The following is a 14,361-nucleotide window of genomic DNA, read 5'->3' as shown; positions in this document are numbered from 1 at the left end:
TCCATGTCTTGACCACTGTAAATAGTGCTGTTTTGAACACTGAAGTGTATATATCTTTAGGATTTTTGTTGTTGTTGTTACTGTTTTCTGGATATATACCCAGAAGTAGAATTGCTGGATTGTATGGTGGTTCTGTTTTTAGTTTTTTAAGGAACTCCATCTGTTTTCCTTAGTGGCTGTACCAATTTACATTACCACCAACAATGTAAGGGCTCCCTTTTCTCTATATCTTCTCCAAAGTTTGTTATTTGTTAAAAATTTTTTTGATTATAGCCCTTCTGATAGCTGTGAGGTGATAGCTAGCTCATTGTGGTTTTGATTTGCACTTCTCTAATAATTAGTGATATCGAACATCTTTTCCTGTGCCTGTTAGCCATCTATATGTCTTCTTTGGAAACATATCTATTCTTCTGCTTATTTTTGTATTGTTTTTAATATCAAGTTGTATGAACTGTTTGTATATTTTGGATATGAACTACTTGTTGCTGCTGCTGCTAAGTTGCTTCAGTCATGTCTGACTCTGTGCGGCCCCATAGACGGCAGCCCACCAGGCTCCCCTGTCCCTGGGATTCTCCAGGAAAGAACACTGGAGTGGGTTGCCATTTCCTTCTCCAATGCATGAAAGTGAAAAGTGAAAGTGAAGTCACTCAGTCGTGTCCAACTCTTAGCGACCCCATGGACTGCAGCCTTCCAGGCTCCTCTGTCCATGGGATTTTCCAGGCAAGAGTACTGGAGTGGGGTGCTATTGAACTACTTGTTAGTCACATCATTTTTTAATATTTTCTCCCATTTCATAGGTTGTCTTCATTTTGTTGATGGATTCTTTTTGCTGTGCAAAGCTTTTACGTTTATTTAGACGGTTTTTTCAGCAAGTGGTGCTGGGAAAGCTGGATAGTGACATATGAAACAATGAAATTATAGCATTCCCTCACACCATATACAAAAATAAACTCAAAATAGTTTAATACATAAATGTAAGATAGGAAACCATAGAGCTCCTAGTAAAGAACATATATGAAACACTCTTTGACATAAATTGTTAGCAATGTTTTCTTGTATCAGTCTCCCAAGCAAAAGAAAAAAGCAAAAATAAATAAGACCTAATTAAATTTAAAAGATTTTGCACAGCAGAGAAGTAATTCTTTGTGGAAAAATTATTTTGTACATTCATTGTATACTGAAGATATTTTGAAGAATTTTTCACTTAGATTCTCATTTTCTGTTTTGCTCTTTAGTCTGATCCTATGGCTTATCTGATGGTCCCATATTATCCTAGGGCAAATCTGAATGCTGTTCAGTCCACCATGCCTTTAACTTCAGAAGTAAGTAAAAACAAAAAACAAACAAACATTATTTCCATGGATGTGTCTAGTGAGAAAGTATCACCTAAAGTTTGTTGAGGGTATGCTGCACACTTTCAATGTACAGTTTTGATTATTTAATCGTCACATCACCCCTGGGATATGAGTTATCCCATTATATACAGATTAGAAAAGTGAGGCTCACAGAGATTAAAGTGACTGGTACAGGGTCCCTCATCCAGAGGCTGAGTTGGGACTTGGGGTTGGAACTTTTTGCCACCAAAGCATAATCCTTGTAACTGTTAGGCTGCGTCATATGTAAATTGTATAGTATAGCACTTAGTCTTAAGCAGTAGCTTTCATTTCTGTTGTAAATTTGAATTAGTAATAACAGTAAACAATGACCTGATTCTTTCTGCATGGTAACTCTTTTGGCCTCTTTTCTTTTCTAGATGGTCTATGGTCATTGTTTGTAATCCAAGTCTTCTTAGAGAATATAGTCTCTCAGTCATATTAAACATATATATATACACACATATGTGATACATATGTTTACATATTACCAGTTACATAATCAGGACTTCTGGCCTTTAATTCTTTCTCAATGCTGTATTGTTTTTAAAGGTTCATTTGGAGGAAGCTTAGTCACTTCTGAAAAAGTCTTTTAACTAGAGAAAAGGTTCAGTTATTAAAATGATTTGTCTACTTCCTGACTTCTTTTTGTATTTTCTATAGGAAGCTTTAAAGGTCATGAAAGGTGTAGCCCAGGGCCTTCATACATTGCACAAGGCTGACATAATTCATGGATCACTTCATCAGAACAATGTTTTTGCTTTAAACCGTCAACATGGAATTGTTGGAGATTTTGACTTCACCAAATCTGGGGTAAAATATTGTGGTTTTATAAATAAGTTCTAGACTTCATTTAGTATTATTAGGCACTTTTGCATCATATGGTAATTTATTATAAGATCTTTGCCTTCGGTTAAGGTATATCATGTAGTGTAAGCTATTAATCTGTTATCAGCTAGATGCTAGGACAAGAGTTTCTAAAGTTGTGCATTAAAATTTTTTTTTAACCATAAGTTTTAGGAGCAACCTGAAATTACAGTCGATGGCATTGACGACATTAGCATTAATTATTTTATCAGTTGGAGCTTCCCTGGTGGCTCAGTGGTAAAGAATCTGTCTGCCACTGCAGGAGACGTGGGTTCAGTCCTTGGGAGAAGGACGTGGCAACCCACTCCTGTATTCTTGTCTTGGAAATTCCATGGATAGAGGAGCCTGATGGGTTACAGTCCATGAAGTCACAAAAGAGCGGGACATAACTTAACAAATAACAGCAAACAACAATTATTTTATCATCATCAAGAAACATTTAATTGCTAGAATATACAAGGAAAAGTAGATGGCTATCTGTCTCCCCATCTGCTGGTGCTCTCCCAATTAATAGATTAGATTTAGATATACAGGCTTTGCTATTTTTTGATTTAGTGGGCATTTTTAGAAACTTGGGAATCTTGGACTTTTCCATTTAGTTTAAGTTCTAATTTGATGACATTAGCTGTTAATTTGGTATCATGTTACCTCAGAAGAGGCAGTTTGTAGCAATAACATGTATCAGATAAAGAGAATATTGTGATTTTTTTTTTTTTTTGGTAGAGTAAGTAGTTTCAATATTTTTTCTTTTTGGTAGAGTAAGTAGTTTCAAAATACAATCACAAGGGAGCATTTCTCTTTATTAAAATATAATTCACATACGATGTGTACATTTCAGTACTAATTTTAATACAGTCACAATATTCTACATCAGTCACCACTAATTCTGAAACATTTTTATCACCCTCGGAAAGAAACCCCATACTGCTTTGCAGTCACTCCTCCTCTATTCCTCTATTAAGTCTCTTGGAAACCACTAATCCACTTTCTGTCCCTATGGACTTAACTTATGGTGGACATTTTCTGCGTATAGAATCATACAATATGTGGCACTTTGTGATTAGCATATTTCATTCTGCATAATGTTTTCAAGATTTATCCATCTTGTAGCATGTGCCTGAACTTCATTCCTTTTCTAAAAATTTTTTAATAACATAACCGCATTTATTTCAGAATGTATTCCAGTATCAAATGGTAAAGTTCAACAATGCAAAACTGAAATTGCTTTTGCACCAGTTTAATAATTTTACACATGATAATCCATATGTTTCATTACTACTCTCTCAATTCTTCCCACCCCTCTCCTTCCCCACCTGTGTCCATACGTCCATTCTGTATGTCTGTGTCTCTACTGCTGCCTTGAGGATAGGTTTATCAGTACCACCTTCCTAGATTCCATATGTATATACATTAATATATGATCTTTGTCTTTCTCTTTCTGACTTACTTTACTCTGGATAATAGGCTCTAGGTTCATCCCCCTCCTTAGGACTGACTGAAATGCATTCCTTTCTATGGCTGAATAATATTCCATTGTATATATATACCACAACTTCTTTATCCATTGATCTGTTGGTGAACATCTAGGTTGCTTCCATGGCCTAGCTATTGTAAATAGTGCTACAGTGAACATTAAGGTACATGTGTCTTTTTCGATTATGGTGTTAAAATGCCCAATTAGTATTTCATTGTATGGATGTACTGTACTTTGTTTTTACATTCATCAGTTTGTGGGTAATTGGGTTTCTACTTTTTGATTATTATGAATAATGCCTCTGTGAACATCAGTATACAAGTTTTTGTGTGGAGATATGTTTTCCTAGGGAAGGAATTATTGGGTTAAATGTTAGATGCCTGTGTTTCACTTTTTAAGAAACAAAGCTGTTTTCCGAAGTGTCTGTACTGTTTTACATACTCTTCAGTGATAATATGAGGATTCCAGTTTCTCAGCATCCTTGCCAATATTTATTGTGTGTGGAGTTCCCTTTTGACTAGTAAAAGTCAGAATGCTTTATATATAGGTCATCTGCAAGTCATAGAATAATGCCATCTGTTTATGTACAGTTTCAGTGGTTTTCATGTGGCACCTCAAAAAGATGAGAAAATGAAAGGGTAAAACTGTAATGAAATGCTTGACTATAGAGGATTTATAAAAATGAAATTTGCTGAAAGGTTTATTTTATATTTATTTGAAGATTAGGATAACATCTTAAAAATAACTGAGCTGTGTTTTTAAAAGTTCTCTGTTTTTAGGACTCCTGGTTAGTAAACCAAGGCATGCCATTCTTCCAGCTATAAATATGAGTCCAATGTATTCTTCCTGATTTATACTGATTTGTCCGCTGTTATGCACATGCGCAGTTGCTTCAATCATTTCCGACTCTTTGTGACCCCCTCAGCCAGGCTCCTCTGTCCATGAGACTTTCCTAGCAAGAATACTGGGGTGGGTTGCCATTTCCTCCTCCAAGAGATCTCAGTCCAGGGATTGAGCCCATGTCTTGTGCATCTCCTACATTGTGGTGGATTCTTTACCGTTGACCGCTGGGGAAACCCTTAAAATTATTTATTCTGAAATATGGATTGAACTCACCTCTTGCTTAATTTTTTACCCTAATCTCAGTTGAAGTACTAACCAGAAGAATAATTTGAAAAGTAGTCCATAGTCAAAAAGTGCTTTTCAGATTTTACACTACATGTGATTCTCCTGGGAATCTTGTTAAAATGCAGTTTTTAGAAATTGAGGTGAAGTTGTTATATGATAGTATATGTTTCAAGTGTGCATAAAATGCAGATTTTTACTCAGCATTTCTGCAGTGGAAATTTTGTGTTTCTAACAAGTTCCCAGGTGTTAACTATAGCTACTGGTCTTTGTAAGTACTACTCCCAAACTATCCTACTCTGAGAAGCAAGGATAAGGATGGTAGGAGAAGATAATTAACACTTGGCAATATATGCTAAGTAATTAGTGTGCCTTTACAATTACCTTTACAATAACTCTAGGGTAGTTACAAGTTAATTTCCTTTGTACAAATTAATTAATTAAGGCTCAAAGAGATTAAAGCCAAAGGTCATATAGCAAGTAAATGACAGAGTGAGTATTGCAGTCAAGGTTTATCTGAATCCAGGGTTCATGTTCTTGCCATTGATCATCCTTTTGACACATTAGAAATGGTATACTTAGAAAATGGTCAGTAGGGAAGGAAAGTACTTTATACTTGTGTTTTTAAAAACTACTTATAATTTTCAGAGTTAGAAAATAGCACTACCTCTTGCCTTAGTGAAGTGTATATTTTAAGAAAGTACTAAATTTTATTGAATCAGTGATTCTTAATATTTAAGCTGGTGTCTACAACGTGCAGTGTAACGGTAGTCTCACTGTTAAATTTCAAGAGACTGATTTTAAGAGCAGTTTATAATAGTGGAAATTAGGTAAAAATATTTCAGAGTGGAGAGAATAAAATATTTCAAATGAATATTTTTTTGTGTTGATTAAATGCAGATTACTTCACAGAAAGCTGGTTCAACTGTGTTGCCTCTAAAATATTTGACCTACTGTTTTTGTAGACTCAGCGAGCCTCAGTGAACATGATGGTTGGTAACTTAAGTTTGCTATCACCTGAACTGAAAATGGGAAAACCTGCTTCTCCGAGTTCTGACTTATATGCTTATGGCTGCCTTTTATTGTGGGTATGTTACATTTTTATTGAAACAGTCATTTTGTTGTTTTTAAGTGCTTAGTTGCTCACTGGAGTCCAGCTCTTTGCCATCCCATGGTTTGTAGCCTGCTAGACTCTTCTGTCCATGGGGATTCTCCAGGCAAGAATACTGGAATGGATTGCCATGACCTCTTCCAAGGGATCTTCCCAGCCAAGGAATAGAACTCAGGTCTCCCGCATTGCAGGCAGATTTTTTACTGTTTGATCCATGAGGGAAGCTCAAGATTGCCACCACTGAGCAACTAACACTTTCACTTTTCACAGGAAAACAGGAAAAAAGGCCATTTTGCCTTTATAATAATGTATTATACAGGGATGTATAGTGTGTGTAGATATACACATACAGATGTGTTATATTTCAGTATAAGAAGGAACGTGATGATCTGAAGTCATGTTTTCCAATATATTAAAATGTCTCTGAACATGTAGAGACATTAGTAATAACCAAAAGTGGGAAAACCTGGATGTCCATAAACAGATAAATGGGTAAATAGTCTACTGTATATCCATTGGAATACTTGTTATCGTTTTTATTTAGTTGCTAAGTTGTGTCCTTCTCTTTGTGATCCCGTGGACTGCGGCCCACCAGGCTCCTCTGTCCATGGGATTTCCTAGGCAAGAATACTGGAGTGGGTTGCTGTTTCCTTCTCCCGGGGACCTTCCTGACCCAGGGATTGAACCCACATCTCCTGCATTGGCAAGCAGATTGTTTACCCCTGAGCCCCCAGGGAAGCCCCATTGGAATACTACTAAGTAATAAAAAGGAATGAAGTATTAATACAAGCGTGCCTTATACTATTGCCCTTCACTTCATTGCACTTTGCAGATACTGTATTTTTTTATATATTGAAGATTTGTAGCAACTCTGCATTGTCAGGTTATGGTTGGCATTTTCTAGCAACTAAGTATACGTACAGTATGTACATTGTGTTTTAGACATAATGCTATTGCATACTAAATATGTTATGGGAAGCCAAAAAAATTGTCTCACTTTTTCATTGCAGTTTTAGCTTCATTGCAGTGATCTAGAACTGAATTCTCACTGTCTCCAAAGTATGCCTTTATACCCAGTAATATGGAGGAATCTCAAAATAATTCTTCAAAGTTAAAAAAGCCGAAGGAAAGAAAGAATTCATACTTATGGTTTTATTTATATAGAATTATAAAAAGTGCAAATTTACCAATGGTGATAGAAAGGAGATTTGCAGTGGTCTGGGGTTTGAGGGTAGAGGGGAAGGGAGGGATAGATTACAAAAGAGCGCAAGGAAATGTTTTGGCATGATCACCATGTTCATCGATAATGGTGATGATTTTGTAGAAGTATATATCATATATACTTTAAATGCACGTGGTTTATTGTACATGACTTACACCGCAATAAAGCTATTATTAAAAGGGTGTTTATACCTACCCAAGTAGTAATCAGTGGGAGTTCCATACCCCAGTTAATCCTATGTAAGTTTTAGCCTTATGTTGTCATATGTATTTAAAGTTGTCTGGTTTCATAGAATCATGATAGCCATAGAAATGATTATTGTACTGGCATGATTTTTGTCATTGCTTCAGTAATCTCTTTATTCTTTACATCTTAAGGATAAAAGTAAATGTCTCAAATGTTCTTAGGTTCCTGAGAGTTATCATAAAATATCAATTAAGTGTGGCAATGGCACTCTTTATTCCATCAATTTCCTTTCTTCATTAGCTGGTAGTAAAACGCTTTATGAATATGACACTATTGTTGTGCTGAATTCCTGCTCTTCTGTAATGTTGACTGAGGTCTACTACAAATTTTATTTTTAAACTATCATGTAGTATAGTTGATTGGATTTTGGTGTTCAATCCTGTGAATTTTAACAAACTGTAGATTAGTATACTCATCACTACAATTAGGATGCGCAACAGTTCCATAACTCATAGGGAAAAAAAAGAAATCCTATTTGCTGTCCCTATTCTCTCTCCCTAACCCTTGACACTTGGCAACTGCTGATCTTTTCTATCACTACAGTTTTGTCTTGTTAACAGAAGGTCATATAAATGTTACCTTACAGTATGTAACCTTTTGAGACTAGCTTCTTTACTCAACATAATGACTTTGAGATTCATTCAAGCCTTGTAGTATATTGAGAGTTGATTCCATGTTTGTGGCTGAGTACTACTCTGTTATGTGACTGTAGCAGCTTTGTTTATCTGTTCACCTGTTGTAGGACATTTGGATTGTTTCCAGTTTGGGGCTATTCCAAATAAAACTTTGGTGAACATTTAGGTATAGGTTTTTGTGTAATCCTGTTTTTACTTCTCCAGAATAAATTCTCAAGAGGGAGACTGTTGGGTAGATTGTAACTATATGTATAACTTTATAAGGTGCTGCCAGACTTTTTCAGAATGGATATACCATTTTGTGTTATCAGAACCAGCACTGTATGAGAGTTTCAGATGCTCTGCATCATTGTTAAAGTTTTAATGTTTTAGCAATTCAGGTATCTTTGCCTTTCCATACACATTTTAGAAACAGCTTGTCTATACATGCAGAAAACCTCTGTGACTTTGCTTGGAACTGCATTAAATCTGTAGATCAATTTAGGGAGAATTAGCATTTTGAATAATTGACATCTTTATTAAGTCCTTTAATTCACAAATCCATTTATTTAGGCCTTTTTAAAAATTTATTCTATCAGCATTTTGTTATTTTTGAACTTAGAGATCCTATATATGTGTTGTTAGATTTTATACTTCAGTATTTAATTTTTTGGAGCTATTGTGATACCGTAAAGAAACTAAAAAACTGTTTTCTAATTGTTCAAGTTCTTTTTAAAAACAGCTATTTTATTGATAGGAAAGTTAGTTATTACCAAAGTTTACAGATGCTTTGATCTTCCTCCTCAAAGAACTAGGTAAGTTAAAATAGAAACCACAGTGTAAAATATATAAAAGGGCAAAAAAGTCAGGACCCAAGGGCTGTGTTTCAAAGTTAAATGAGTCATTAGCAAAGGATCTCATTTCCAGCATCATGAATAGTTTACTGTTACATTATGACTTTTAAAAGTTTTAGAATTAGCAAAAGTAGAAGTTAACAGCTTATTTAGTATTAGAACACTGGAATACTGACTAAATATTTTGGAATGTATCATAAAAGATAGTTTGCTTTAGGATCATTTTTGTTGTGAGACCCATATTAAATGACAGAAACATTCTGAAAACTGCCTTTAACTACAGAAAATTTTAGTATTTGAGTGTTGGCGACCCTCCCACCTCTAGCAGTTAAGTCGTCTTTTAACTGGTACATTCTTACAGTTGCTTATATTAAGGTTCTTTTGTATATTTCTAGGTTATAATGAAATTCTTAAAGGCATTTCTAGAAGTCAGTTTTAAAAATTAGAGCAGTTCTGACGTGATACTGGAAAAAAAAATTTCGTGGGTGTTACTGTGAGGAAGCAGAATAATTTTAAAATGAAGAGTGAATGTTTTTTTCTTTTATTCAAGTATCACTTTTTCAATTTGGCCTTCTTTAAAATGCAACTCTTTTCCCCCTGCTTTAGTTTTCTCTTAGCATACTACTTATGTCTTTTGTCTTTTTTATCATCTGCTTCTCTCCATAGAATGTAATCTCCTTTTAGGCAGCTTGTCTGTCTTGTTTGCTACTGTTTCCTGTGCCTAGAAGTGTTCCTAGTTGTGCTGTCACTGGAATAGTAACTGAACAAAAGCATGCCTTTGTGTGTAGCAAATTGGACATTAAAATTTTAGCCACAATTATGTGCTAAAGTATTAGGTTTTTCTTTTTTTTCCAAATGTTTCTTGTTTCCTGAGTGAAACAAGATCAGTAGATGAACTCTCCACCATGGCCACTTACACCTTTCTTTGCAACCTTATTTGAAGATTTTCTTTTTTATTCCAACTCCAAAGGTATTCCTAGAAGATGTTAGTGGCCATATTGATCACCCATTGAACAACTTTGCTGTTGTTCAGTCTCTCAGTCATGTCTGATTCTTTGCAACCCCATGACTGCAGCACGCTAGGCTTCCCTATCATTTTTTGGACCTTTTTAACAATTTGAGACCCATGTCTTCATGAAATTTCAGTTACTTTCCAAGACCAGGATTTTGTAATTTCCTATAATTTTTCTTTTATGAAAGTAGTAGAATCCAATCCAGTACATTTTTATCTGGAAAAGACTTTCTATCTTCTCATTTTACTGTAACTACTATTATATCTACTGTGTGTTTGTTAACTATCTTCCCTTTCTGCCAAATCAATCAGCAACCTCCTAGCTTCTCTTCCTTTCTTCTTCAGCTTTGGATTTCGTCATAGAATGTCTAGACCACCCTCTGACTCCTATTCTTCTACTTAGCCTCTTTATACCATCTTCATTTTTAGATGTTTTGTAATCTGCTTTATATGCTTTTAGAAAAATATTTTCCCTTTAAGGTTTTATTTCTTGAGAATAACTTTATAAAAGATATATGTATTTGATTTTTCTTCAAAGTATGACCAGACATTATATTTACTCATTTAAGAACATTATTGGGCTTCCCTTGTGGCTCGACTAGTATGCGAACCCAAGAATCCACCTGCAATGCGGGAGACCTGGGTTCTATCCCTGAGTCGGGAAGATCCCCTGGAGAAGGAAAAGGCTACCCACTCCAGTACTCTGGCTTGGATAGTCCATGGGGTGGCAAAGAGTTGGACACGACTGAGCGATTTTCACCAACTAACTAAGGACATTATTATGTCTATTTATAACATGGTGATAACATCCTCCCTTTTTGGGAGCACCTAGTAAGTAACTAAAGTACTTACTAAGTACTTTTTGAACTTTATCTCATTGCTTTCTCCTAAACAGTTGTGTGAAGGGAGCACATCATCATCCCAAGTGTAGGCATTAGGCATGTGAGAGTCAGAGAAGGGTACCACTTCCTAAGTAATGCCCTGTCGCAGGACTTCTGTGTCTTGAGGCTCCATGCAAGACCACCTGCTGCATTCACATCACATATCCAGCCTTGGAGGTATAGCCTTCACTGAAGCCAGTTGATGAACAGCTGCAGAAGGGGCTCAGGCTTCAGAGATAAGCTGCTAAGTGCCATTGCCGTGACTACTGTGAAGACCCTTACATTTTACAGTGCCCTATCAAGACATCTCCAACCTTGAGTTCTTTGATGAGATGTCCTCTTTCTAGAAAGTCTTGAATAGATGTGAGTAACACTTACGTTTAGAGTTCAGGTATACCTTTGGCACATTATGCTTCATTTTGATGTTTAATCCCAAAATGAGAGACAAGGGAAAAGTAATATTCCATGTCTTGTTTTTCCTTTTAGACCCAGCTAATGTGATCAATGATGATTACCTCTCAAAAAATACTCCAATTAAGAGAAATCTCAGAGAAGGAAAGTGGATGGCAGTCCCCTAAAATCTGAAAGTGATTCTAACATCATGATTAAGTAGACTGAGTGGAATAGATCTCATTATTATGGAGTTGGCTGTAGGAGGATTAAAGGTTCCTAGTGGATGGGACTACTAACATCTCTAATGCCCTCTGTGCAGGAATTTCATATGTTTCTGAACTTGCTCTGAGATCCAACCAAGAATCTCAGACTTATCGTTGATTTCTTATTGGATCCAAATCAGAGAACTTGGAATTCACTTCTCAAAGTGTGAAGTGAAGGATCATTTATAACGTCTACCCATGTTTTTACTCTTTTCTTTGTTCTTTCTTGTTCCTGATGTTCCAGTGTTTCTTCTTTTATCATTTCCTTTCTATTTTAAGAACTTGTTTTTGCCATTCTTTTAAGGTAAGTCTCCTGAGCAAAAAGTCTTTAGTTTTCTTTTTCCTTCATCTGAGAGCATCTTAACTGCACCTTCATTTCTGAAGAATATTTTTTGCTGGTACAGAATTCCGAGTTTATAGTTCTTTTGTTTTCATTGCTTAAAAAATGCTATTCAGCTTTCTTTGGACCTTCTTGGTTTCTTACGAAAAATCCACTGTTATTTGAATCATTCCTCTGTAGGTAATTTTTCTCTGCATCTGGTTTTAAGACTTTTCTCTGTCAGTTTTTTTCAGAAGTTTGAGTATGATGTGTCTTAGCATGGATTTCTTTGGGTTTAACTTTGTTTGGGGTTTGTTCAGCTGCACTTTGTTTTTCAGCAAATACGTAGAATTTGGTCCAGCTGTTACTCCTGCAGTTTGTTAGTCTTACACTCTCCTTTTTTTCTGAGATTGATGACACACATTTTGAGTCTTTTGTTATTGTCCCACAGGTCCTGAGTCTCTGTTCATTTTCTTTTTCTTGTTCAAATTGGGTATTTTGTGGTATTTTTGTCTTCGATTTCATCAGTGCTTTCCATTGTCATATTTATTCTGCTATTGAGCCAGTCCATGAGTTTTTTCTTTCTGTTGTTCTCTTGTTGTTTTTCAGTTCTAAAATTTCTATTTGATTTTGTCTGTCGGTTCTGTCTTCTTTGCTGAGGCTTTTTTTTTCTTTCATGCAGGTTTCTAACTGGTCTCTAAGCATTGTTATGATGGTTACTTTAAAATCTTTGTCAGATAATCCCTATATCTGTGTCATCTTGATGTCTGTTGATTACTTTTTTCTCATTTAAGATCTTGTTGGTTTTTATTTTGACATGATTTTTAACTGTAGCCTGAACATTTCTGCTATTATGTTCTGAGACTGTGCATCCTATTTAATCTTTTTTTTCTTTTTTTTTTTTTTGGCAGACAGTCATTACCCTGTTTAGGTGTAGTGTACAGTTGCAGATGAGATTAGATCTGCAGCTCCGCTCTGAGCTCAGCTGACACCACCTCAGCAAAAGTGAAATGCTGATTTGCACTGCTTTGCCTCTTCTTTTTCCTGGTGGGTAGGAGAGGAAATCATCTCTCTATTGACTCCTATTGATGCTGGGGAGAGGGGGAGCAAAGTGTTAAACTGTTATGGCCTTGTTGCTGCCTTGTGAGGGTATAAGTTTCGTTTCCACTGGCGTGGTCCTACTGACCCTTGGGGAATAAAGAGGGAAAATAGAGTGCTGGCTAATAGTGCCTACACTACTTTTTCTGCTTTGTTGCTGCTGAGGGTAGAGTAGAAGATACCTCTCTGCTGAGTCCCATTGGCAGTACCAGTTTGGGTAGATTGCAGCTAGTGCCATCGTATACAGCTTTGTTCTCCCTCTTTGTTGATGGTTAGGGTGGAGGTCCAACTCCCCACTCAGCCTTGCTGACACAGTTTTTCCCTTGGTATTTGGCTGGAATAGAGACTATTACTATATTATTTGCAGCCAAAGATGGAGAAGCTCTATACAGTCAGCAAAAACAAGACCGGGAGCAGACTGTGGAATAGCTCATGAACTCCTTATTGCCAAATTGAGACTTAAATTGAAGAAAGTAGGGAAAACCACTAGATCATTCAGGTATGACCTAAATCAAATCCCTTATGATTATACAGAGGAAATGAGAAATAGATTTAAGACACTAGATCTGATGGACAAAGTGCCTGATGAACTATGGGTGGAGGTTCCTGACATTCTATAGGAGATAAGGATCAAGACCATCCCCAAAAAAAGAAAAGCAAAAAAGCAAAATGGCCGTCTGAGGAGGCCTTACAAATAGCTGTGAAAAGAAGAGAGGCAAAAAGCAAAGGAAAGATATACCCTTTTGAGTACAGAGTTCCAAAGAAGAGCAAGGAGAGATAAGAAAGCCTTTCTCAGCAATCAGTGCAAAGAAATAGAAGAAAACAATAGAATGGGAAAGACTAGAGATCTCTTCAAGAAAATCAGAGATACCAAGGGAACATTTCATGCAAAGATGGGCTCGATAAAGGACAGAAATGGTATGGACCTAACAGAAGCAGAAGATATTAAGAAGAGGTGGCAAGAATACACGAAAGAACTATACAAAAGAGATCTTCACGACCCAGATAATCACGATGGTGTGATCACTCACCTAGAGCCAGACATCCTGGAAAGTGAAGTCAAGTGGGCCTTAGAAAGCATCACTACGAACAAAGCTAGTGGAGGTGATAGAATTCCAGTGGAGCTGTTTCAAATCCTGAAAGATGATGCTGTGAAAGTGCTACACTCAATATGCCAGCAAATTTGGAAAACTCAGCAGTGGCCACAGGACTGGAAAAGATCAGTTTTCATTCCAATCCCAAAGAAAGGCAATGCCAAAGAATGCTCAAACGACCACACAATTGCACTCATCTCACATGCTAGTGAAGTAATGCTCAAAATTCTCCAAGCCAGGCTTCAGCAATATGTAAACCGTGAATTCCCAGATGTTCAAGATGGTTTTAGAAAAGGCAGAGAAACCAGAGATCAAATTGCCAACATCCACTGGATCGTCGAAAAAGCAAGAGAGTTCCAGAAAAAGATCTATTTCGGCTTTATTGACTATGCCAAAGCCTTTGACTGTGTGGATC

At 36.3% G+C, this 14,361-nt stretch overlaps 1 protein-coding gene across 3 annotated transcripts in view; it reads left to right on the top strand.

Moving 5' to 3' along the window:
- STK31 (serine/threonine kinase 31) overlaps positions 1-14,361 on the top strand; it is a 93,043-nt gene that overhangs the window by 62,535 nt on the left and 16,147 nt on the right. For all 3 annotated transcript variants that reach the window (XM_027968673.3, XM_042248671.2, XM_042248672.2), the window contains exons 20-22: positions 1,236-1,322; positions 2,037-2,186; positions 5,805-5,927. In XM_027968673.3, coding sequence (XP_027824474.2) covers positions 1,236-1,322; positions 2,037-2,186; positions 5,805-5,927 — 360 coding nt within the window. The remainder of the gene's footprint in view (positions 1-1,235; positions 1,323-2,036; positions 2,187-5,804; positions 5,928-14,361) is intronic.

Source organism: Ovis aries, chromosome 4 (genome assembly GCF_016772045.2).
Source record: "Ovis aries strain OAR_USU_Benz2616 breed Rambouillet chromosome 4, ARS-UI_Ramb_v3.0, whole genome shotgun sequence".
Classification (NCBI taxonomy): domain Eukaryota; kingdom Metazoa; phylum Chordata; class Mammalia; order Artiodactyla; family Bovidae; genus Ovis; species Ovis aries.
This window is presented reverse-complemented; position numbering and strand designations above follow the sequence as displayed.